Here is a 27709-nt window from a genome sequence, read left to right as displayed (position 1 = left end):
TGTTTCTTTGGCTGTTGAATTTTAGGTTAATATTATTCTTACATATCAGTCTAGCATTTAAGGTTCGCATATTTAATGTTTTTTAAATATGTTGTAATTGGTAATATCTGTTTAATACTTCATTTACACCAACCAGTTTAATTATTCAGGCAAGCACTTTCCTGTAAACACGCATATCTTTTTATCCTTACAAATTTTCTTTGCATTATTCTTTCTCAGTTCTACCCATCATTAGATTTCCTCAGAGAAGAACTTATTATTACACTTTTTCCTGGTGACGTGGTTTTGAAGCAATGGAAGCAGTTAATGTATGTGTTGAAACTACCTATCAGGTGCTTTCGTCACAAAAGCCCCATATAATAATAGTTCATTGTCTCTTCTCCCTTTTTTATTATTTAAAACAATGATTATACTTGAATAATTACAGTTATATATTTTTTTTTCGTAAAAAACATTTTTACCATTCCATTATCTTTGATGATGCAACATATCTTAATCTGTAAACACCCCTGTTCTAATAAAATATTGTAAAATTCACAATCACTGGAAACAAACTTAGCCTGCATTTAATTCCTTCCCCTGTATCATTCATCATGACTGTAAATGACAGGGGCCCTGGGATGTGCATAGCTGCAGGGCTTCTGAAGCCTCTGCCTAGCTCCATTCTTTCTCTCGCCCAGTTTTACTACTTTTTTCTTCTTGTCGTACCAGTGTTGGGCCCACACACGAGCTAACTGAATCAGAACAATTTTCGATCCAGTTGTCGGAAATGGGCAGATCGAGCGATGACTGTGAGGGAGGGGCTGCATTGTTAATTAAAAGAAAGAAAAAGTCACCTTTGTGTACTTGGGAAAAGTTTACATATATATATTTTTACCAAATAACATGCTACAAGTTTAGTTAAATTTTTTTGTTCCATAATCATTTCCTAAAGGCATTGAAAATTTGTGGTTGTAAAGCTGTAAAATGAGCACTAGCCAACCAAACCTCCAACAGCAAACATGCGAACTGCATACCAAACGCTGGAGATATTCACACTAGTCAAACCAAGCAAACACACAAGCATCCTTCAGTTTAATTGCATGAGGTCAGGTTATGCAATGGCTCCATATTTAACAAGGAAGAAGAAAATATTTCTTGCGCTATACACCACCATCTTGTCCACAAAACCAAGGAAACAAAGAGAAATATGGGTGGAGAAGTGGCTGTTAGAGAGGAAGAAATACACTCACTTTATCCTCTTAAAAGAGATTTATCGAAACAACTTAAGAAATTACTTCTGGCAGTCCACATTGTTTTTGGCCTTAGAGAACCACTTGTTAATGTCTGCTTGAGTGCAAACAGCAAACAATCCTAAACATATTTAAACTGTAGGTAGAGTTTCTGACTAAGCAGAGGACACATACTTCTTCGATGACATAACCTCAGAACTGTAAGGAAATCTGGCAACATAGACTATTATGTCCGATCTGATATTAGAAATAAAATACTAGCAATAACGCATATGCTTTACTCATCCGTTTCCTGCAGAAATTAGCTCAATCAGGGTCCAACATTTATAGGCATTTCTTTGGGTATAGACATTAACATATCGCTCGGAACTAGGTTAAAACATTGCTTTGTCTACACTGAGGAAAGGTTCCCAAGTTGGGAAGACTTGGATTGGTGCTGAAGCAACGCAGTTGCTGGAGTACAAGGGGGGCCCAAGCTGTTTCAGGGGGCCAGGAGATAGCCTATATGTAAATTCACATGTTCTTCCTAATGCCTACCTGATTTACACTAGATGACATTTCTCATTAAGAAAACTATATTATAAACTGAAATAATGGGTACGTACATATAGTTATTCTAGTGGCATAATTTCTTTTTGGATGATTATTGTTCAACGTACCTGGTTACTTTGTTGTACCAAATTCATTAATTATTGTTAAAGAGACAGTGATTACAGTTGGTGGTTTTAGGGAACTTTTTAGTTTTTTTTTGGTGTTTCAGGCGCTTCCTCACTTTCAGAAAATGGTCGAAGAACAGAAACAACGTTTAGAGGAAGCGTTGGCCAAGCTGATGAACGATGTTGACCAGACGTACCTGAGAAAAATGCAGGTAGTTAAGTTGTGTAATTATTGTGGTATTCTGTGGCAGTAGTTCTGGAGAGCAACTGCTACTGCGAGATATTTACCTTAATATTTTTGCGCGAAAATATTTTGAGAGTAGCTGTGTTTTAAAAACAGTAGCATCGTCTGTATTCCGTGATTGGGTTTTGTTTCTCTCGGACACATGTTAAACTTGCCAGCGCACAAATCACAGTAATTTTGTGAGGAAGCAAGCGCATCGTGAATGGCCCGGCCAAAAAAGGCATTGGTTTTTCCTGATGATGTACACCATTTGCAAGGAATAAACCACTAGAGCAGACATATTTAGTTGCAGTCTAGTAAGCGTTTAGATAGTTCGCAGAAATTACACATCTTTACTTACCTATAACATAATTTTTGCAACCCAATACTTAACCAGATATAAAAGGAGTTGGGAGGAAATAGTAAAAGTAGTTAAACAAGTTTTCATTTTTATTTTGATAGCCCTCGTAAAGAAATTTAATTTCAAATGCATACATATGTACTTACATAATCTGCACTGTATTTCTCATTAAGAAAATATTTTAATAAGAAAACAATACTTTAAAATAAAATGGTGCTTACATAAGTTCTATTATTTCTGTTTGGAGAAAATTATTATTTAGCATACTTTTTTTTATCATGTTGTACTGTAGAGTTTTGCACCATTAAAATGTACATGCAAATATTTTTTTTTAAATTGGTGTTTTGGTAGAAAGTACACAGAGAAAACAGCATTAGTTGAAATGAAAAGTTTATTTAAACTAACCATAAATTAAGCTTTTATGGTTAGTATTACTGACTTCTAATAGAAATGCCAAAAATTAAAAAAATACTTCTTATCCTTTGCAATAAATGTAATTATGCTTAATTAAAACCACTTTTTAAATTTTTGTCTTATTCCATGGCTTGATGTTAAGAGGTTAAGAGATGCACTTATTGGCAAGAGTGATACATAGTTAAGTGTGTTCTAAAAGTAAGCAAGAATATATTTCCATTTGGTAAAAAAAAAATTTGGAATTTGTATATGGTAGTTATTGCATTTTGTTTATAACAGATGACTCATGCATGGTCCACAACAAATATCTCAAGCTTTTGCCGCTATTGTCTGGGAGTTGCTTGGCTTCTGGGTTGTAGCTGCTCCGAAGGCCAAAACGTCGGCGATATCTTCGCCTTCGACCAGAAGCCAAGCAACTTCATGATCCACAAGTTACAGTGCCAAGTCATCAGTGGTGACATCGCAATAGTTTCTACATTTGTATTCATCACAAATGTTAACTCTTGGGGTCAGCCTCATGATGAGATTTAGGTCCATGAGTTGATGTAGGGTAACTCACACAGTTAGTTAACTGTAGAACTTTACCTCTGGCAAAGATGGTGAATGTAGTATTAATATGTAATAGTATTTTAGTTGAGAATTGGATTACGAGAGCAAGTTTGTGTTCAAAATGGTATGTTGCTCAGCTTTGATTGAAACAGCAGAAAGAAGTGTGTGCAAGTCTTAAGCTATGGAGAATTTGCTTTAACTAAAGATAGAATAATCTTTGTGGTGTGTATCGTACAGAACTTTGTTAACACACGTGACTTTGGTTAATTTCTCGTCCATTTCAAACAATAAAACATATGATCGACCAAAACCTCCGTGAACCAGTGCAGAGACTGTGTTCTGCAGGGTCGTCACAAGAAGAAACTGCTTCAAGTCGCCCTGCGCTGTAACGTGCACGGGTTCAGTTATATTTGTGGGTCACAGAAACTAACAAAAAGAGTTACCCGGCCTTCACTTCACGGACCTGCATCTTGTTTTGTGGCCAGCCTTACTGTTTTCTTTTCATGCAACACATTTTCAAACCATGCAGTAGACAATAGGGGTCCAAACCATAATGTTCACATTGCAGGGCGACATGTACCGCTGTGCAGCGAAATGCTGTGACGATTATTCAATGCCGGTAGAAAAGGCCCATGCTTGTATCGAAACTTGCTCGCAGCCTATACAGCATGCACAGAGCTATGTCCAAGGAGAAATGAATCATTTACAGGTAAGATGCCTTCCTTCGTAATTTAGTTGTGTCTGCCCTGTTAGAAATACAATAGGCCATGCAGTAGAATGTCTTGTCGGTCCCCCTTTAACTCGCATCTCCAGATAAGCCGGAGGAACCAATGAACAAAAAAAAAAAAATAATGAATAAATCATTGCACGGTAATCGGAGAAAGTTAAACCGTTGAAACTAAAAATTTAATTGTGTGAGAGAACTACAGGCAGCATTATTATTAGTTGGTGTGCATAGTTGTAACTGCACTATACAGCAAACAAGCTTTTTTTTTTTTTTGCTAGGATTATAGTCTACTGCTTGTTAGCTGTAAATGTGCTTTGTTCATTTTGTTCACTACTGTATAGGACACTTTAGGTATGTCGATTCTTCTCACATTTTCCGGTTTTACTTGGATTTTAATTTCACAACAGCTTCAGTCCCGATCAATCCAACTTAATTTACTCTGGTGCACTCTGGTGTGCATTGGGCTTATTTTGTGTTAACGTTTCTGTAGCATTAAGGTTGCAACCACAATAAAAGCATTTGGTCGTCCTGGTAAAACTTGTACTCTGTAATCTTGTGTTTTTATGTTTAAATTATGCCTGTACAGTTTTTTTATCAGTGATCTCATATTTTTAAAAGTTCAGGCATGATGTTCGGAAATTCTCCTTCATTCAGTGGCTAAATGCAGTACTAACACCACGCCAATTTTTAATGATGACAAAGACGGCTAGCTGTGGTCAATCGGATAAAATACAGCAAGGGGACAGGAAATGCGGTGTTGCTAAATTTTTTGAACTTTCTCCTGGCATTCCCTCCAGAGGCGGTGAAAAAAAAACCTTAACAACTTTCTGCATTCAACTCCTGCGTTAAATGAGTAGATAAAAGTCACTTTACACTGGCACAAGAAACACACGTTTCGCGTGTACATATTTGAAAGTGCATAAAAAGAGTGGTGATCACTTTAATCATTACTTAGAGAATGGTGTCACACCAGACAAAATTCCAAGTAGTTTCTTATTTCTATTTTTCTGTGACCATGTTGGATGTGTAAAAGAATGTGTGCTAGTTTTAATTTCTAGCATCAGAGAAGTGTTTTTTTTTTCTCTTTCAAGTTCCCATACTTTTTTTAATCAATTTATCATTTTGGCTGCCTGCGGATGTCAGTCTTGCAGCTTCCGGTGATGAAGCAGAGTTGCTGCTTACAGTCAGGGTGGTAAGTTGTGCTATAGAGCAAACTTGCTGCAAATCAAAATGTCTAGGAATGAATGTTTCATAGTTATTCATTTTTATATGGTTATTTCAGCCTTTTACGTTCTAAGACAAAACAGACAGCTTGAGTAATTTATGTTTACTCTGTTTAATGTCACCTGTAAACAGTTTTATGGAAGTACAGAATTTCCGAACATTCCATATTATATGTAGGCTAGAGATAGGTAAATGTAGTGATACATAAGTACCGATTTATTTGTAGTTTTAAACTACCTTTATTTTAGCACTACAATATATACATTTTTCTTTTAATGCCAGGACAGACTACAACGCTGTGTGATGCAGTGCAATGATGAAATAAAAGACAAGATGGGACCAAATCCTAATGATTCTGAGGTAAGCCCAAATCCAATTTTTTTTTTGTCGCTTATATTATAATTAATTATTGCTTATTTATATTTAGTCAATTATGGGGTGTTTTTCTTAGATGAAATTGTAAATAAAAAGAATACTTATACATATTTGATTAATGGAATGTAAAATATTTAATTTTAAAATCTGTTTCGTGAAGTAATTTTTTATATTTATTTCAGGCACAACGATACACACAAATGTTTGAAAAATGTGCAACTAAATGTGTCGACACCCACTTGGATCTTATACCCAAACTAATGAGCAGGATGAAGCAAGTGTTAGCAAAACAAAAACAATCCTAGCAAGAGGATAAACCATAGTCACTAAATCTCAGGGTACCTACAAGAAGTGTGATAACGTAGACCTAGTTAAATTTCACTGCCGCATCTGTTCCTGTGCTTGCCAGATTGGGTTACGTGAGGCGGGAATGTTGAGATGATCTCGCGTTTTGTGTAGGAAGTTGAGGTCAGGGTTTTAAAAGTATCTTACAGTAAATCCCTGTTGAGGAGTTTCTCAAGGTAATTAGAAATCTAGACTTATTAAATAGGTAAAATTGTATGTATGTGGGGTCAAATGCTAAGATTTTTCAACTTGTTAATGCAGGAAATAATTCCTTAAGAGGGTGCGAAAATTATACTTTAAGCACAGAGTGTTGTAATATCCATAGATGCACCTCAATGTTACCATTGTTCCAACATATACATAGCACAGTGAGAGGTCTTCAACTGACACGTTCAGGACGACCATGCAGAATCAGTGAACATCAACATTGTTCTAATGTGAATTAACAAAGAAAAATTAATACAGTACATAGATGTTTAAAACAAGATGTAAATTATTCTATGGCCAGAAAAGAGTACACGTTAACATCTAAAACAAAACTAAAAGTATAGTGTGTGGAGTCCACGCATGACGTGACAGAAATGAAACTTCTTGCTTATTTGGTTGGATTAGATAAAGATAAATTATTAGTATATATTTATTTTTTTTACTGTACAAGAAATAATAATCGAGAATAGTAAGGATGCAGATATGATCTCAAATTTAAAAATGCCTCTTTCCGCATTATGTACTCTTGCATCTGTTCACTGGCACTTTTTTGGGGCCTCTTTTACCGGTTTGTTCCCATGGTGCCTTTGATAATGCCTTGTTTCTGCTTCTGCAGTTTTTATTATTTTTAGGGATGATGTTAAATCACAATCTCCAGGTGAATAAAATCAAAGAAGAAGAAAATGAACATTCCAGTTGAATATGAATTATACTTATAAAGTCTATCCCACAAGTCTATAAGTCCTTTTGACATATCAAATCACAGTGTTCACATACCAAAAATAAATTACACTTATAAGGTTATAAGTCTGAATTCTTAGTGCATCTTTTTTTTACATTTCCAATCTCACTATTCACATAAAAAATTACTGATAGTTACTGCACATATCAATAACCCTTTTCCATGAATACAAATAAATTGCAAAACTGAAGAGTCGGCAAACACAAGTAACATTACAAGGATTCCGTAGCATCACTGCTGCGCCATTTCTACCTCTCCCAGCTGTTACAACTAGCATATAGCATGCTACGCTACGGCCGTCTTCCCATTCGACCGCTAGCGCATGCGTTAGAATGGCGTTGCTGCTGACGCTCTCTCCTTTTCCACTGGTTCCCCCACCACGTACCCAACTATTCCCCCTCCTCTACCGGTTCCCCCACCACGTACCCAACTATTCCCCCTCCTCTACCGGTTCCCCCACCACGTACCCAACTATTCCCCTCATGCGTTCGGAATTTTCGTAACCCTAAAAAATTGTAGCTTCCTCAGCAAAGAAGTTTCACTTAAAAAGTCTTCAAAATGGACTGTAACGAACGCTTTGAGTGAACTAGAACCGCACAAAGCTTAGTAACACCACCTAAGTCGTCTATTTTCAAAACTGGCCATCTCCCTCAGAACAGTTTTTGCAAGAAATCAAGGGAAAATGTTTACTCAATTCCATGATGTGGCATTCAAGACGGTTTATTAAATGAATATGGCCGCTTTTGTAATTAACTGCTCCTTATTCACTGTGGGTTACCATGGAATTTGATTTTCTAGAACAAAACCATTTATTTTTGTGGCAGGTGTCGGCTCGATTGGCACCAGATTGCAGAATATGCCAAGCTACAGAATGCCAGTTTAAGACCTTTCACTGTAACACTTATTCCATGGATGGAGAAAATAACGAACATTGGATAGAGGAAGAAGGGTTCAAATTTCTTCCCCCCCCCCCCCCACACACACACACATTCTTTACAACAACATAGTGCTGACGTATCTTCCTATGTATCTTGGCTATGTTGCCCTGCTGAATTAAGTTGATATAAGCTTATGATTAAAGAGAAGATTATGGTTCAAGATATTTCGGTGTTATTGGTTTTTTATGAACTCTGTTTATTTATGAAGATAGCAATATTTTCAACAGATATGCCACTTCGTTATTCAATGATGTTTCACTAAAACACTATCATTTTGACCGAAACATTATGCTATTTCACAATACAGTTCAAAATAAGCATGTCTGACCACTGGGAATAATAAAAAATAAACCGACAAGTGAAAGTGCGTTTGGAAAATGTACCAATGGCATAATGTAAAAAAAGTTACTAATAGCAGCTATAACATAAAAAAAATTATAATCTGTTTTTGTATAATTTTTGGTACTCACTCCATGCTAAATAATTTGCATTAATTGAATTTAATGTAAAGATAACTTTTTGTAATCTGAGGTTTTGATTAAATACAGTAAAACCTTTTTGTTGCGACCCCATTTATTGCGACCACCTCTCTATTACAACCCGATTTCGAGGAACCGTGAAAAAATTGCCGAAAATCCGAAGATAAACAGACAGAAAATAAGTTTCTTGTGGTGAGTAACGTGTTGCTGCGTTTCTCTTGCCGAGTGCTTCCTGTCGACCGCTGTCAGCGCTTAACAACCCCCATTCCACGTCCCTTTGTCGGCAGGGTGCAGATAAAGGTTTTTGTGGCAACGTGTTTACGTTTAGCTTATTGCGAGTGTCTAGTGTGGTACGCAGTTAAGGCAAAGCTACCTGCTGGATTTCTCTTGATTTTGATTACTATCGGTTGACAATACACAGCGACCGACTGGATGCACGCCCGCCTCGACTTGTTTTAACTGCCGCAGCGATGTTTATTTTGACAGCTCAAGCAATTAATTTTTCCCGTGGGTTGATAGAAAAAGGTCGCTTCACCCAGCATAAAAAAAAAGGCTACGCCACTTATTCCCCGCGCAGGAAACACACTGGCTGCCGTCTGTCTACCCCGCATTTATCTTTCTTCTAACATTCCACGTTCTCCTCTCGCGCGAGCAATAACTAGGGCCACGATTATATGGTGAATCGCGAAATTTTCCGCGAATTTATATGGAAAATGCGAAAAAAGCGATTTTTAAGAAAAACCGCTAAATAACACCGAAATTACACAATACAAGTCTCTTATATTTTAATGTGAAAAGCTTAATAGTCAAGACTTGCCCGGGTCCTGGTTGATAAGCTGGAAAAATTTCCTGCCTTGCATTTCTACATGCTTCCTCTAATCAGCTTTAGGGCGCCGTCTGGTCAGCGTGTGTGTTAGTGAAGCGGGATGATAAGATCGACGCTCAATGGTAGTTCTAGCGCGGTAAAACCTCTAAGTGCAAGGCTTCTGAACTGGCGCGCAGTCATCTCGTTCCCGTCAGATAACAGTGAAATTTGAGCGGTGACCATAACATTATATGGCGGAAAAATAAAGATAAAGGTGTAATGCATTTCCCTATGATACTTTCAAGAAATTTGTAACGGGTTTTTTACACCTAAAACTTCGAAAACATGTCTTTTAGCCATTTTATCTCAAAAGAACCATTAACAAATTCTTAAATGCTTTTCGTAAACAGACTCCAGTCGGATATATAGTATAGTTTGGAAATTGCGTAGGTTTTTCGTGGCTGTGCGCGGCACACGACTGTAGTTGCCATGCGTCACGCGCCGAGAATGTTGTCCGGCAGGAAGGGCGAGTATAGTTCATTTGCGGCAAAAATGAATACTTTTACGGCCCTGCTAAATTTTTCCATTAAATAAATTTTGAAGTTTCAGTGATTTTCCTTCAGAAATAATGTTGTGTAACTAACAAACAATTTGTATCAAAACAATTAACGGTAAATGGCTGTCGCGGGGGCCCTTAAAAATTTTTCATTTTACCAGAACTGGACTATACAAACCTGGCTTTAGTCGCACACAGTTTGGTGAAGGTGAGGAAGGATGTTGACAGTTTCACATGCCAAAGGACGTTGAAGTAGGAGGGGGAGAGAGACACGATGGTTTGTATGCCTGGGAGGGATGAACCTTGAAGTCTAGACAAGGGAAGGAGAGGTAAGCCGTATGACGTCATGCATCCGCCGCCTGTGCTGCCGCCAGCCTGTCTAGACGATATTCCCGCGCTCCCACTTACGTTGCACAAGCTACTGCTGCCGTATTTTTAAAGGAAATGTCCCATTATTTTTTTGTTATTCTCACATGAACATTATTGGAAATATTAAAGCCGACACAAAAAATACGCTGTGTGTTAAAGTTAACAGATTTTAATAATCTTTCATTTTGTTTTGTTTTAAATTTTTTTTTTTCTGATTTTCACATTTTGGTCAAAATGTCCAATTTTTTGACGGTTCTCGAGAATGTATTCGTAAAATCACTGCTTCGTTAAATCCGGGGTTCGTGACATCGGGGTTCTAGTGTATTTAACTACGGCAAGCAAGAAATCGTACATGTAATCTAACCAGTAAAAATAAACTGTCTATTGACATATTTTCTTTAGAGGTGGCCTGTAGGGCGACGGACTTGTCATGAAGGTTTAAAGCACAGCCGTCTAGCATTGTGAGTGACAGCATCCTGCCATTGTATGGCTGGTTTCTTAGCGAATAGCGGTTTGGGAAAAGGGGTTGAGGGGGGGGGGGGGGGGGTTGAAATCAACTGAAAATTTCGGAAAACATCTATTACGACCCCCCCTCTATTCCGACCCTATTCCTGGGAACCGTGAGGGGTCGTTTCAGAGAGGTTTGACTGTATGCTGATTAATTTCATGATGTTTTGTTGCAATAACTTGGATTTTGGTGTTATGTGGTGTACGTGTAATGCTAATGACATGCTTTTCAGTGTTATTTAAGCTTTATCATAATTCACCATATAATCGTGTAACTATTTGTGATTTATTTCTTTTGATAAATGATTCATTACTGTATTGCAAATGGCTGTGAATTGGGGGCAGGGCCTTTATTATTTTGCTAGATATATGATCTGTAACAAGCTACAGTTTTGATTGTAGATATGAACACTTTAAAGCAGAGAGACCATCATCTCTTGAACTTGGGGTGCTATTAGAGTTATCTATGCATGCTAGGAGAAACTTCTCATAGTGTGTATTTTTAGTGTGTCAAGCTAAGCTGCCACAATAATCATTGGTTGTTTGTAAAGTTGGGGTGTTGTATTTTGTTTTGTTGTGCTGTAAATTAAGTGGATTTTTTAAACATATGTTTATTTTTTTCTCTTGAAAATGTTGAGTTGTTTCTTTGTAGTATTTTTGATATTCAAAATGGTTTGAGAAATCACTTCGCACAAGAACAATCACTGTCAGGGTTCATGCTAGACTAAGTTAATCATGGATTTCTCGCAAGAGAGAGACGCAAGGTGAATCTGCTATTGTGTTCCTTTAAATATTTTTTTTGTTCTACTACTACTCCTAACAAAGGAAGATAGCAGTAAAACTTTGTTGGACTATCACTATAAAGGACCTTACACAGGCTATAGCACATTCCTTCCCAAATTTTCTGGATACATCGTTTTATACACATGTCTCTGATGTGATGACCACACAATCGACGTGACTGTCAAAAACCAATACCATATAAGTGTTTGTTTTTTAATAAATGAAGCACACGTTTCAATTTTTTTCTATCTAAAAACAAATTATATTTGCCATTAAATAAAAATTTACATGTATCATGAGGGGAAAAAAAATTGTTAAATTATAATTTACCGAACAGAATAAAATTAACATACCTTCCACTTAGTACACGAAGTAAAATTAAAATATCTAGATTTGTTATAATTTACAGGTAAATAATAGGAATGGAACACATGATGAATTAAAGCGACATACAATATTAGGTGTGTGCACATACTAATATCATCAGGAGTAAGAACTCGAAAAAGAAAGGGCGACAAGGCACTACAATGAAGCCGCCGAGTGTCGAGGAGTCCACGTCAAGTGTTGGACGCCAGCCCAACAGGCAGGCCGATAGCGACCAGAGAGGCGGAGGTCATGAAGAGTTGGGAGGCCGCCCGGCCGTGCCTCATGGCTTCCAGCAGCCTCGGTTCCTGCCGCCAGTCTGAGGTGGTCCTCTTGACGAGGTCAAAGTCCACGTCCTTCGCTTTGTTCCCAGCTGCAACAGAATCAAGCAAGGGTAACTCGGAAAAACTCTCAGTTCAGTATGTAGAATTAGAAGATTATGTTGCAGTTGACTCATCCTCTAAATTAGTTGTACATGAATGCTATCATAGGAAATCTTGACAAATGTTAAGGGCCCCAATTACTGTGCCCGGCAGATAACTTGGCGTCTGAGCTCCCTAGTCCTGTCTGTGGGAAAGGGGAGGGCGAAGAGAAAGCGATACCCTATTGTCAAGGTCAGCGGCCAGGATTGTACTAGCAGAACAGAAAACATTCGGCGTGTGACTTCCTACACTACGTAAGTCTGCATCCACGCCCGTGGGGGCCCCAGGGCGGTAAGGCCTTTTGGCTAAGAGCGATGGGTTACCAAACCAAAAGTGAGAAATCCTATGAATTGTACTTGTACTACATAAGTGTAACATTGTGTAAATTGCAGTGTTTGTGCTCGAATATTTGTACTCATCTGTCAGGAAAAGTAACAAACTATTATCTAAACCTGCAACGTTTTACTTTGTCCCATCAAATATACTTACGGTGACTATAGACCGTTCACTCACACCCGTGTACTTCGCCGCTTTAGCCGTCGGTCTCTGTAAAGGCTCAAGCAGAAATTTATTTTTTCTTCTTCATCACAACACTGCATCATGGTTTTTATTATTTCCCGCCCTCCGCTATGTATCACTTTACCGCGCCTCTGCGAGCTGCCACCTTCGCCTTCCATTTTCGGGTATACACTGAAGGGCGATATTTTCCTAACAGCCACTACACGGCTCTCGGCTACGTGTCGCCTGCTTACCCCCTCTTCTTTCTCCGGTCCCGCTGTCCCCGCACCCCCGCGCTGAGAGACGCCAAGATAACTGCCGGGCACAGTATAACTGAGTTATTACCGCCTCTTCAGACACATGGAATGGTGGCTTGTGTCGCACCACTTTGATGACGACAGTGTATTTTGTGATGCTGTCAACACAGTGGCTTTACTTCCAGGCAACGTATTGTTGAAGGGTTTTCCCTTATGTGTATGGCGACTATTACTAGAAATGACAAGTCTGCAATTTTTGGGTTGAGTTCACTCTTCATAATTTTAGTCAAGTCGTGCTATTGGCATTATATTGAAGTTTATACATGTCTTCAACAAGTTAGTCATTTTGTCACATGAACTATGGCTATCACTCATACATATTTTAGATGATATCTTTTAAAACTGCGTATTTAATTCCCACTGGATTCTTTCAAGTCAAGGAAAATTGTGTAGTTTAGTAAAATAAATGAGAAAATATTGATAGTTAACACATTAATACTGTTTCTCATTTAAATGATTTTAACCTTACAATTACATAGATGGTAATTCTGAAAGAGAGAATTTTTGTAGGATAAATTTTTTTTTTTAACTTCCTGAAATATTTTCAATTTGTTTCCTAAGAATGTGTTGTGATATATCAAGTAGTTTACGAGTAGTTCAGTATTTCAATGAGTGGTTAGGTACGGTTATGTTACCTACATTACAAATGGTGAGAGTATTCAATTAGATGAGCTACATTTAGAATACTATAAAATTTGTAAGGACAGTTATTAGGTTAAAAAACTAACTTTTAAATTAATAGTTCCTAACTAACATGATTTAACATTATTTTCTAGGTAGATAACCCAACTCCAACCTACTTTTCTATTTAAAACTAGTGTTAATGTACTTAACCCAACCAGTTGTTAAACTGGTAAACTACTTTTATTACAAGATTCTATTAGAGAAGGACTGAAAAAAATATTTTAACCTAAAAGAAAGCTATCTAATTTTTCAAGTACTTCTTTAAACGCTGTTAAATGGGCGTGCCAAAAATCATACGGATAAATGATTTTAATCTAAATGAAATTATAAAATGTATTCAGACAGAAAATTTACTTGGTATTAAATGAATTTTCTTCTGCCATTTTCTGGTTTCAAACAAATGTCCCAACTTAACATGTATAAATACATATAATTATTTTACCCAACATTTTTTAAGATAAATTGTTTTACAGGCATTTATTATTAATTTGTTAAATACATATATCTTTTTAAAGGGTAACTCTTATGAAAGGGACTAATATAGTACTGACATTTCTAACAGAAATTAATTAGTATGCCAGTCTGCTCATTAATCCTACCTGTATGGTGCAATAGTACAACAGAACCAAGATGACTCAGGATATTGAACAGACAAGTCTGAATCATATATTTTGTTTTCATACCAAATAGTCTCTGCCACTTGTTACAATGCCTAGAAGCACTTCATCAAACATTGGAAATTCTCTGGGATGGAACATAACTTAGATCACTGCACTGCTTAAAAGACTTAATTTTGATGTTATGTTGTGTTAATTTACAATGGTGATAATTTAAACTTACTAGTTTTCAATGGCTGTTTCTGTTTGTTGTCCTCAATAATTTTCCTCATCTCTTTGGTCGGCGGCAGCCAGTGATGCAACAAATTCGTCGACACCTTGTCTATTTCCACATCGATGACGTTCCAGAGCGTGGCGATGACACAAGGGCTGGAAACCACGGTACATGTTCAACATATAGCCACTGTCCCCACAGAATTAAGGTCGAAAATGTCCTGACTTTTACCGAGCGTCCCCAACAGCAAAATGAAGAACATTCAGTAATTTTTAATTTGAGCTAAATTTACCAACACCAAAAAAATGTCTGTCTACAATTTCATAGTACGAATTTTATCTCATTTAAAACCACAAATCCTCCACACAATCATTCCATTGACTCCCATGACCTGAGTATTGTTTCTGCAGTTTAAAATTATTCAACTAACTGGTAGTGTTTTCCAACATTTCTAAATTTTCTCAGCCAAATCTAAAAAAAAAATCCCAAACATTTTCAATGGTTTTTTCTTCTTGAAATATTAAATTTTCCCCTGGCTTTCCCAGTTTCCACTGACCAATTGCAAAATCTTAATTTCCCAGGTTTTCCCAGGCCAAGTCACATTAGCTGACTTTTTAATGTCTTAATCTCCCAGGTTTTCCCAGACCAAGTCACATTAACAGACTTTAATGTCTTAATTTCCCAGGTTTTCCCAGGCCAAGTCACATTAGCTGACTTTTTAATATCTTAATCTCCCAGGTTTTCCCAGGCCAAGTCACATTAGCTGACTTTTTAATGTCAATCTCCCAGGTTTTCCCAGACCAAGTCACATTAACTGACTTTGATGTCTTAATCTCCCAGGTTTTCCCAGGCCAAGTCACATTAGCTGACTTTTTAATGTCTTAATCTCCCAGGTTTTCCCAGGCCAAGTCACATTAGCTGACTTTTTAATGTCTTAATCTCCCAGGTTTTCCCAGACCAAGTCACATTAGCTGACTTTTTAATGTCTTCATCTCCCAGGTTTTCCCAGACCAAGTCACATTAACTGACTTTGATGTCTTAATCTCCCAGGTTTTCCCAGGCCAAGTCACATTAGCTGACTTTTTAATGTCTTCATCTCCCAGGTTTTCCCAGACCAAGTCACACTGCCTCGCAGACCCTGACAGACCCTCACCTGCAGCTCATGATGTAGCACTGGTCGGTGCTCCACGACTCGACCCTCCCGCCGAAGCTGGTCAGCCCCGTGCTGTTGCAGCCGAACAGCAGAGTCACGGCGTTCACCTGCAGCCTCTGGATCTGCCTGTTGCCCAGGTACTGCACCCCGGAGCCGTGGCCAAAGTAGCTGCAAACGTGTCGTTTTTTTTTTTTTTGGTACATACAATGCAACAGTGCTCGGTTAAAAGTGCAGAGATGACAGAATGTTGATACCTTGATACCATAGCATCAGGGAGTCTGCCAATATCTCGTGGACCAATTTCCGCGGTTTTCAAACCCTTTAAATAAAAAATTTTTTCACAACTCTTTTACATCACACACACACATATAAAGCAAAAGTAAATGTGTTACAAAACAAATCAACTAAGCTATAGCAACCTCTATAGCCCCCTCCGCTTTTTTAAACTGATTTTTTTTTAAGGAATTAACTTGTGTTTTCTGATCATATTTAATGTTAGGTTGGGTTTTCTACATGCATGTGAATAATGGCTGTTTGATTTTTAAAAGAAAGAGGTAAAGTATTTATGCATTTGTCACATGTTTGATGATCATAATTTATACATTTTTTTTTAAATTTCTGATTTTTTTTTTTACTATACGGTGATAAAGTCTAGCTGAGAGAAGAATTTCATACCTGTGGTCCAGGCAGCGCTGTTTTTTTTAACTTGATGACATTATTTAATCCAGCATACTTCTATAATCATATTTCATGGAACCTACAGTATTTTCAACATACATTATTTCTTAAAATGTTCAGCATTTAACAGCCGGACCAACGAGCTAGTCGGAGATCTGATTTGTTACAACTCGCAGGAACGTATTGAGTTTTAAGTTAGAAAGCTGAAATCAAACTTAATTTCCACGTGATTTAAATGCACAGCCTCCCCCGACTATGTATTTATATTTCGTGCAAGACTATAAACTGAATATTGGTGTAATAAAAAAAAATAATAGGCTGCTGGAAAATGAAGCTTAGTGACTGTCCGCTATTAACTGTTTATTCGGGACATTTTTTGTGACTTTCTTCGCCAGGCCTTCAAGTTTCGTTACTTCATGGTGACTTTTGTGGCCTACGGATAGACACCCTACAGTCACAATGCAGAAGTGACAAGCGTGACACTGCTGCCTGGGGCGCAACAACTAAATTTCCAGGGGGGGGGGGGGGGGGGGGTAATATACCTTTTTAAAAAGAATCATCGATCCCCCTTATTGATGCGGGGGGTCCGGGGGTTCTCTCCCGGGAAAATTTGTATTTCAAGGTGGAAAATGGTGCTATTTAAGCAGTTTTACTATCTAAAAATTGATTACACAGCACTTTCTTTGCCCCCGTTTGCCCCCACTTCAAGGTTCAGGGGGGGGGGGGGGGGGGCAAAATACCCTTGCCCCCCCCCCCCCCCCCCCCCTGTTGTTGCGCCCCTGACTGCTGCAGCGGTGGAACACGAAACTCACGCAAAGATGTCACTTTCTTGAAGCGCGCTGCCAAACTGCTGTGGGGTGGGCTTGACCCCGAACGTCCCTCGCCACTCGGGGAGGCGGGACGTGACGGCACTCTTTATCCTCCCTTCCATGTGGTTCAGGTTGTTGTCTGGGTTGACAATGTAGTGTCCCTTGCTGGGGTCCACTCCTTGGACCACGCCGTCGCCGATGCGATGTTCGTACACTGTGGATGTAGTGGAACAGAGGAATCAAAATCACTTTCCAAAACAAACTCAAAACTGCCATTAATGAAGAATTCTTCAGTTAGAATAAACACTTCCCCAAATTGTGCCTTTGGTATCGTTGACTTATTTTTGTCACTGCATGTTAGCCAACAAGAGAAAACATTCAGCACGGTAATACATTACCACATAAAAAAAAATTTTAAGTGTAAAAATTAAACCATAGACACTTTACATTTCCTCAACTTTAACAAACAATTATACTACATTTATATTTTAGCACCACTCTCCCTGAAATGTTTTATGTACGTACGTCAAACGTCTTGTGGGACAACATGCACACACACACAGTGTTTCATACTCTAGGTTACTGAAAATAAAAAAATACATATAGAAGCTTTCAAGATAAAAAGTACTTAAAGATCACAGCAGGCACAATTTAAACAAACCATTAGGGCATTGAGTCTGTGTTCATATAGTCAAAGTGACGCTGATTAGTCAAATGCAGTGTATGTACGCCAGTTATGTACATATATTGGCACAAGTTACAAACAATAATACTACTTATGGACACAGTATTATTACATATTCTACTTTCCCAATCTCTAAAAAAAATAAATTGTAAAAATTCCTCAACTACATTGAAGAGATACTGCTGAAAACATACCTTTGTACAGAGCATGAAGGAAGTGCAACGAGTGTATGCGAGTAACAGGATGGCTATTTAGAACTGAAATGGATTCCCATGGCAAACGTTTCAAAGTCTGAAAAACACGAACATGCCAAAAATGTACTGTGAAATAAAACAAAGTAAAATATTTATAAACTATTCACTGTTACTCCTTTTATCAATCAACATTTTAACAAAAGGTTACCTATTACTTTACAGAATTAACACCCCTTCCAAATGAAAAAAAAAAAAAAACTTATAAAAACCACCAGTTAGTGAAAGGGTGCCAGTATCGAAGGTTGGTATACTGGCACATACATGTGTTTTAACAGAGAAAATATACTTACATCGTCTACGATAAGAATGACGGGGTGCCTTTTAGCTGTACTCATTTCGGGAAACGAACTTCCCAGACTGCATATGTCTTTAGCGACCGCCTTGCACTCGGCAGACTTCAAGTCCGAGCCAGTCACGTGCGACACGACTTTCCTCACTTCAAACTCCGACAAACTGTACGAAGCCATCAGGGCCTGCATTAGGAGGTGAACGCCGGGTGTGTTCGAGCTGAAACGAAAATCAATGTCCTGAACATGGCGCTGATTTCCGATTAGTATTGACATAGATGTGACATTTTATTATACTTGGGTTTATCATCTCTTCAAGACGAGGTCATTACAGATGGTGCTCTCAACAATACAGTTCAAGGAAACTGTGAAAAGAATATGCCAAGGCCTTAGTAAGGAACCCACCTAGCTAGCATTTGCCTGGAGTGATTTCAAGAAGCCAAGGAAAATAAATCTAAATCATGATGGCAAGACCAGGATTCAAACCAAGTTCTTCAAGAGCGTCTATTGACACCTCGCACCATCATGAATGCTAGTCTCCATGTCTTCAGCATAAGCTTAAATATTTGTCAGTTAAGGACTACTCAGGGTGTCCACACAAATATGTAATAATTTCCCTGACCAAAATTTCACATTTCCCTGACTAATTTTTATCAAAACAATGTTTCTGCTTTGAACCCTCGTGTGCAATCAGTAACTAAGGAGGTTTTAAGGACCCTTTTTCTTTATCGCCTTCACCATTATCAACAGTTAGAAAACTGTAATATCATAAAAACCCTCAATAATATAATGATGTTTAGCAGTTAATGTCCAAAAAATAATAATATTGGTTAGTTCAGTTCTTTCAGCTAACCCCTTTTTGTCCAGAATTATCTCTGGAATACATACCCAAGAATAGTGTCTATCTGAAATTTGTTGTCAAAACATTTAATTTAATCACTAAATAAATTTTATTTATAAGTTAAAACAGTAAAACACCATTTTTTAGTTTAAATATGAGATACAAAATAAGAAAAAAACATTTTTTTGTACATACAATCTAATCACATGGCCCAAAATTCACCAAAGCTGCGAAGTCAGAAACAAAAGAACATTAAAATACCTACATTCATCCATTAATTGCATGCTATCGGTCTTTCTTAAGGAGCTTTTAAGGATTCTTAGTGAAATTTATTTAAATAAGGCCCCTTATAGTTTTTAAAGATAAACTAGGGACTTCTAAAGGATATCAAGGATTCATACGAACCCTGTAATACCCACCATTCCTCAACTAGCCTAGTTCTCTCCACTATCTTTATTTCAAATAGAACCTTGCACACACCATTTTATAGTGGGTACAACTATAAACTGAAACACCTTCTGAAAAAAATTCCTTTACAGTCTGGAACTATATTTCACCTCAAATTATTATTATGACTTTTCCAGGTTTTAAAGTCAGTTCCTTGACTTTCCTTGCCCAAATCAGACTTTTCCCTGACCTTCCAGAACATGGTCACCTGCTACTGTATTCATCTGCATAACACAGGGGTCCCTAAACGTTTTCGACTTGCGGGGCCCTTAATCTACGGATTATTTCCGGAGCCACCCCCCAGTATGAACCTTTTCAAAAATTGTTGAAACAAATTTTTTAGCACAAGCTCACAAATTAAGTCTAATTTAAATTTTTGTTTCGCAAAATTTAAAATTGTAATTTAAATAAAACTTTGGCAATCTTTATTAATAAAGCTATTTTATAAATAAATAGCATGAGACAGTAGAAAGGAAGAGAGATAAACAACTGAACATACAGAATCAGCAGATGTTAACACGAAAGTAAAGCCATTCAATCGAACAAGCGATTGTGTGATACAAAAAACTCCTGACCACCATGGTGCACACTTTAGGAACCCCTGGCATAACACATGCTGTTAAGCACTGACTTATTCAGAGTTTTTAATGGACTTAAAAGGGAGAAAAAAAAGCATCTCTCTTTTGGCCAGCCCTGAGGGGGTACACGGCTGCTTCAAAACGACAGCTGGTACATCTTATCTGTTAGTGGGTTTTCCAGTATTCCACATCTCTGGATCTTTGCTACTGGTATTCCACTGCGCTCTTTTCTCCAAGTACACAAGTTTTGCCTTACTTCACATTACTTTAGCTTATTATCCTGGTGGGAAAAATGAAGTCTCTCACACACTCACAGGGAGGAACACGGAATTTTGACAGCACTCACCTCTTCCACTTCTCGATATTAGATACAATTTTTTCGAGTCCAGCTTCCAATTTATTTTTCAGTTGCTCGTCAGCAAGCTGACCAACCAAAATACATCGCCAGTGTTGAAGCCAGTTCATTTCAATTTGGGCCATTGCTGTCTGTGACAATACATTAAGTTAATAAATTTAAAAAAAAAATAAATAAAAAATAATATTGCAAAAATCTTTTAAGCAAATATTTAACAACATAAAAATAGTTCAAGGAACATATTTTTCTGTAATACATTCAGATACATACAACAGTTAAACAGCCACATAAATATTGTTTTAGTAAAACTAGCTAAACAACATATATCCAAATTTTTAACAATCAAAATTTGGTAACAGTTTTTGTAACTGAAAAGTATTTCATGGTACAGAGGATGTGAGATTATACACACACACACTACTTCTATTGTGCTCATATATATATATTTTTTTACATTAACTAAGGGCCTTAGTCCTACCTTATATGAAATAATCTAACCAATGGACTGAGATATGTATCACAAGTTATTAAAGCAATTATTTAAACAAATAATATTTAATTAATTTTACATGAATTATAATGTTCATAATGCAATAATACATTTAATAAAAAAAAAATTCCCCCTGCTGGGTTTTGAACTTCCAACTATCCACTGACTTACTCCAGTGTACCTTGCACTTTACCACTCTGCTACCGAAACAGGACAAAGTGATGAAGTAACTATTGGTATTCAAAATTTATTTAAAAGAATTTTTTAAATCGAAACAATTATTTCTTGTTATGATATTTAATGTGTACAAAACATACTCCACAATATTTCTGCTACCATAAAGTTTCATTTAGTACACCAATAAACTTGATACATTACCCGAATGTTCACAAAAGTGAATAAATACGAGTTAAAGTCACCAGATCTGAGTCCACCATCTGGACGAAACCGCCGAAAAATTTGAGCTCTGAGCATGTGCAGAAGTTTGGGCAACAAGTAGGTCACGCTTGGAAACCAAACTCCATTCGCTAATTTTAAGGGATTGGCATGACCTATCTTAAGGGTTTGGGGTATTCCCCTGACTTTCCGTGACCAATTCCAACTTCACTGACGTTTTCTGGACATACTGCAAAGATATCACACATGCTTGCATAGAACTACATATTTTGGTTTCGGTAGCCCAACTTCAACGAATGATTAGCAACAAACATCTTTAGCAAGTATAATGTAGGTAAGTTGTATTAATTAGTCTATTTAAGTGTATTACAAAAATGTAAACTTAGCATTTATCGGAAAGGCATTTTTGTTTGGCTCGAAACGACGTAACGGCCCGAGGATGGAAGTTAGCTTCTTCAAAAATATTCATGACCGTCACTTTGATGTGCAAACTTTCATGGCGATCTGTCAACCGGTGTCGGAGTTTATCGACGTCATAATACGTATATGCATACCAACAGCCACTTATATATATATATACTATATATATATATACACACACACACACGTGTGTGTGTGTATATATAATGGCACGCTTATTTACTCCAAATAATTGGGTTGGTGTCAGTGGGATATCAAGAGATTATATAGTATTCCAAAACCAGTCTCACCTGCATCCTGCTGTTCGCTGCCATCTTGTTCAGGTGGTACCTGGAGAAGTTCTCCCGCTGCATGGTGGAGTACTGCAGCTTCAAGTACTCGAGCTCGCCGAGGAAGTCCCGCAGGAAGTTGCCGCTGCGCGAGGCGACGCGGGAGGCGCACGGGACCCTCAGCGAGTAGGGCCGGCCGGCGCAAAGGTCCAGGCGCGAGACGTGCACGCACGGGGGCGTGTGAACCTCGCTGGGGTTCCCCACGTGCTGCCGGGGGCTGTAGCCCGACGTCAGCTGCACCACCGTCCACTCTGCGAGTCCACACGACGACACCGCTGCACGCCAGGGACGGGCGAGTCGCCCCCGTGCTGTTATATGCATGGGGGGGGGGGGCGGGGGGGGGGGGCGAGAGTAGCATTTCGCCCCCTCACCTTTTCCCAGAATGAATGTTCGGTCCTAGTAGTATTTTTCTCAACCAGTAGTTACAAACGTTGCATTGGTGATCACATTGATTAGAAACTCTAATTTATGATTGTCAATATGCTGTAAAAATGATTGCAAATTCCTTGATGGTATTTTATTTAAATTGTACTACATCTACTGTCAGAGTAGTATTTAATGCATACTACGTCATCAAATTCTTGGAATGGTATATTTAATATTTTGGTTCGGAAATTCATTAAATAGCACAATTTTGCATCTAAAATTCCAAATTTTTTCGGGGGAGGGCCCCTCCGACCCCACCGCTCTAGGACTGCGGTAAGTGTGATACATCTTTTCGCACCCTCCCTCCCCCCCCCCCCCCCCCCCAACTCATGAAAACGTTCCATCGTCCCTGCTGCACGCTGACCTCCCAGGGGTTAACAACCGAAATAATCTTAAACTATACCAAAGGAAATGAAATAATCCACATACAACTAAATGAGTCGGAAAACCTAATACGGCAAACATAAAAAACTCGTCACAATGGAAATGAAATGATTTGCACCCTAATGTACTTAAATTAAATTAAGTAGAAAAACATCAAAAAAAAAAAATCCATTTGTAACGAAATAAATGCACCTAAATAGAAAACGAATTCCAATTATTAAATGCATTAATATTGTAACGAAAGAATTCAAATGGAATTCAATAGAAACAACGCAGGTCGCAAAACACGACGGGCCACCTAGTTTGCAGTTTTTCAAAATCCATAAAGAAAAATTAGCCTCCACATCCCCAAAGCTGGTCTAGTTCTTTTCTCCACTTCAAACATAACCTTGCATACACCATTTTATAGTGTACACTAGCTGCCCGACCCGGCTTCGCACGGATATACTAATGGAAAAAAATTAAGCATCATCTCCCATTTACATTAATGGTAAATAAAAAAAAATTCAGTGAAAATTTATTACAATGCTGTATAATGTACCGGAGAGAAAATGAATAGCACCGATGGTTTCCCGACTCGTGCACGCAACGTACAACTGATGTACCCGTACTTCGCTACGGCAGTCTACAGGCAGATCACTCTTGCGCCGCTCATTATACATGCCCCTCCTTGTGGGTACGCCACTGCCGCGCGATGCCCGTTGCCATGGAGATGCAGAAGGCATGAACAATGCAAAATCCTGTTCTCATGCAGACAAAGTACCCACTGTTGCCTGGTTTTAACCACCCATGGGATCTAATTTTCGGAAAATGTCATCCTGCGTAACATAAGGAACATTACTGTGAAGTTTCAAGTCTGTAAAATATATATACTTGAAAAAAAAGGCAATAAAAAAACAAATTAAACACAGAGGAAAAAAAAACAATAGTTTAGGTTTGCGATTTAAAGTGATAAAAAGTATTTAAATACTAATTGAACTCTTATGAGGGTAGGTACTGATGGTTCGTTGTTAATATCACGCGGGTGTTTTTACTTGTATGGGAAAATTAAGAATGATAAGGCAACTAGTGCATGGCAACAATGTTAATAGGCAATAGGAAATAAACTTCTAGCGCCTGCGGCATTGTCAACACACACTTCGTACGTGTACTGCATGTTGTATCTAACCCCCTCCAACGCATTTGATTCTAAATTGGACTTTTAGTAAGGATCCCTAATGTTATTGATAATATAATATAGCCTATAGCCTTCCTCGATAAATGTACTATCCAACACTGAAAGAATTTTTCAAATCGGACCAGTGGTTCCTGAGATTAGCGCGTTCAAACAAATAAACAAACAAACAAACTCTTCAGCTTTATATTAGTATAGATGACTATGCATTAAAACACCATGTCTAAAAAAAATAAATAGATAAAGTACTTTTAAAAGTCTGAAATGTTTGGAGTACCTATGAAATTTTCCCCCTCAAATTTACTACCACTGGGAAATTCCCATGACTTTTTCGGGCTTTCAAGTAAATTCCCTGACCAATTCTAACTTCCACTGACTTTTCCAGTTATTTTCCAGAATGTGGACACCCTGTACTTCCTACTGAACTTGCAGTTGACTTCAGCATGACCATGCCCGTGGTTCCTTTTATAACTTGGGTTTAAGATATTCCCTGTTATTAGCATTGACAGTGCACAACATGTAATCAAAATTTTACCAAAAGGGTCTATACAACTTTTAAAAAAAAATTGAGTTCTGGGTACTGTGACATTCTCTAGTGTTCTTGGTTATAGTAGTTCCATATCATGTATCCAAGTTTATCCCTTGATCCTGATGCCATGATCCTATATACACTGATCCTGTGGTAAATGATATCCACTCGACCAGATACAATTATTTTGTATTGGGATTTTTTGTTTAGCCAGGATTTTTGATGTAGATAATTAAATAGCAAGCATCATGTACCACAGGATCAATTATTCAGGATTATAGCATCAGGATCAAGGAATAAACTTGGATACATGATACGGAACTACCATCCCGTATATTTTTGAGAGTTACCTATATTTTCAATCACATTCATTCTCTCTTGAAAAGTAAAATAAAATGACATTGGCCCTTCTTGTCAAGTAAGTATCCTCAATTAAATCAACAAAAAAAAAAGCATACCATACCTGTTGGCAGGTCTTTTAAACGCTCCATCATTGAGTCAAAATTGGACTCCTGTTGGCAACTGCCTAGCATTAACAATTTCTTCTCCAAAGCAGTTTTGTGGCAGTCCTCAGGAACAGATTTCCCAAGACACCTACATAGCAGATACAAAATTACTACATACTTACTCTTAAAAATTATAACTTGACATTAACCAAAAGAAGGTAAAAATAGTAACAAAACTTAACTGAAACGGTTTCAGGTAAATTTTTAGAGTAGCTACTAGAACAGAAATAAAAAAAAAAAAAAATCCAGAAATATTTTTTGTAATTACCTTCAAGTTTCTATAAATGCAGTATTATGTTAGTAATTCTATTACCTGAAAAAGAAGTTATTTTAAAGTGGTAAAGGTTGGTTAGTGTTTTATTTCAGCCATATTGAATGTTGTAGCTTATGTTCATACAATTACCTATTGACCAGATGGGACTGTATTCCAGATCATGATAAGGAGAAAAATTACCTTAAAATTTTCCAACTTCAACCAATTATAAACTGGTAAAAACAAAACAGACTCGACAATGAAAATTTGATCACAAAACTTCTCAATTTAAAAAAAATAAATAAATACCAGTATCAAAAACCAAACTAGATTGGGTAGAATTTTAATCTAATTATGACAACCAAAACCCACTGTTGCCCAGTTTATCAGGTTATATAAAAAAACAAACAACTTTTTTTTTGTTCAAACCAGGATTTTTTTATTACATTAGTTATTATGACTATCAACATCTTCATATGAAAGCCATATATAATCATGCTTTCAGCGACTCATTTTGAACCAGAAAAGTTATATCATCAAAGGGCTGACAGTCTGGCAAATCAGCACATCTGACTGGTACTTGACCACAGAAAGGGTATTTCAGTATATATCCTAACGTCCCCTTTTCAACAAAGTAAACATAAAATTACGAAAATACCATTTTCCAACACTAGAGACGTTCCTGTATTTACCCTGGAAACAGGGTTAATAAATTCCTACTAGTTTTTGAGAAATCCCAGTTTTTAGTTCACATTTCAATATCTGTGCATTGCCACTGCCACCTCCATTGTTTACCCGTGTTGGTTTGTGTGTTTGTTCTGAAGAACTTCAAATATTGTGAACTGTCGATTAGCTAAGGCTAGCTACATTAAAAATACTTTCAAACATTGTAGACCGTTGGTTGAGTTTGTATAGCTACATTAAAAATGTACTATAAAATATTTCTTATGGTTGCTTAGGCATTACAAATTTAAGATGCTATACTAACCCAACCAACAGTCCACAATATTTTTAAGTATTTTTAACGTCACTAATCTAAACTGACAAATTTTTACAGTATTTTTAATGTTGCTATAGCCTTACCTAATAGATCATTCAAAATATTTTGAAGTTCTTCGGAACAAGCACACAAACCGATAAGGGTAAACAATTAATAAATTAATGACGGCGGCAGCAATGTGCGGCCAAAACTCAACTGGGTAGCACAAATGAATCAATGAGTCCCTCACCGCTAGCGATGATCAATAACGCTTTAGTAAACTGCTATAACAAATTAGTTGACTGCGGATAAAATGCAAATACAAACTAGCTGTAAGAGTAACTTGCCGTTCAGAAAGCTACGAATTCCTTTTAAAATCGGCATTAACATCAAAGTTGGAAGGAAATTGTCACAAAAAAAATAAGTCTACTTACTTCATAGAAAGCCGATTAATTTGTTCGACGGTTCGAAGCCGCAGTGAAACAGCTTGAGATTCAACAAAATGGTATATTGCAACTCCTTCATCGCCACTTTCTAAGTGAAGTTCTGCCAAATATTTGTTTATACCTAAAAAAAAAAATTTTAGAATTAGAAAAAATACAAATAGTCCTAGCATAAAATAATGTATCAAATTTCGCTGGTTACATACTTTGATAAAGTGGCCCAGAAGGTAGATTCTTGATCCGTTTTAAATGATCTTTAAGACGGTTAAGTAAATTAGCTTTTGACGTAGACTCCATTTATTCGGTTAGATAACGGTGCTTTCAAGTTAAGTTTGAGTGCTTACATACTAAATCGCCGACTTATTTCTGCAAAAAAATCAAACAATCAAACAACTTTTGGAGACATAAATACAAACATACATCACACCAATATATCACACTAGCTGAAAACCTTGTTTAAAACTATTAAATGCGCGGCAACATTTTTCCTCTCAATTTCGTTTGGCTTTTGTTATCATAGAGACTGAATAAGGGTATTTTTCTTTTACTATCATTGTAGATCGCATTTCCTTTTAAACTCGTAACCATTGAGTTATCAAAACTCTTTGGAACTTTGATTTGTTGAAAAGAAGGCACAATTTTGGATCTAAAATACTTCAAAATCGTGTGGATAAACACATCGTTTA

At 37.3% G+C, this 27709-nt stretch overlaps 2 protein-coding genes across 2 annotated transcripts; one reads left to right on the top strand and one right to left on the bottom strand.

Moving 5' to 3' along the window:
• On the top strand, positions 1 to 11999 carry LOC134539660 (protein FAM136A-like). The gene is made up of 5 exons (XM_063381847.1): positions 1 to 62; positions 1993 to 2100; positions 4004 to 4144; positions 5669 to 5746; positions 5944 to 11999. Exons 2-5 carry the CDS (start codon positions 2014 to 2016, stop codon positions 6064 to 6066), a joined length of 429 nt encoding a protein of 142 aa, XP_063237917.1. The 5' UTR covers positions 1 to 62; positions 1993 to 2013; the 3' UTR covers positions 6067 to 11999.
• LOC134539659 (separin) lies at positions 11818 to 27545 on the bottom strand. The gene is made up of 12 exons (XM_063381846.1): positions 27475 to 27545; positions 27230 to 27389; positions 27015 to 27147; positions 25306 to 25436; positions 22291 to 22580; positions 20686 to 20825; positions 18477 to 18693; positions 18127 to 18223; positions 17251 to 17461; positions 15761 to 15928; positions 14617 to 14762; positions 11818 to 12228 (listed from the first exon to the last, which is right to left on the bottom strand). The coding sequence occupies exons 2-12, from the start codon at positions 27318 to 27320 to the stop codon at positions 12050 to 12052; spliced, it is 1803 nt and encodes a 600-aa protein (XP_063237916.1). The 5' UTR covers positions 27321 to 27389; positions 27475 to 27545; the 3' UTR covers positions 11818 to 12049.
• Positions 27546 to 27709: the final 164 nt, after the last annotated feature.

Source organism: Bacillus rossius, chromosome 15, assembly GCF_032445375.1.
Source record: "Bacillus rossius redtenbacheri isolate Brsri chromosome 15, Brsri_v3, whole genome shotgun sequence".
Taxonomy (NCBI): Eukaryota; Metazoa; Arthropoda; class Insecta; order Phasmatodea; family Bacillidae; genus Bacillus; species Bacillus rossius.
Note: the sequence above shows the minus strand (reverse complement) of the source record. Positions and strands in the feature narration are given on the sequence as shown.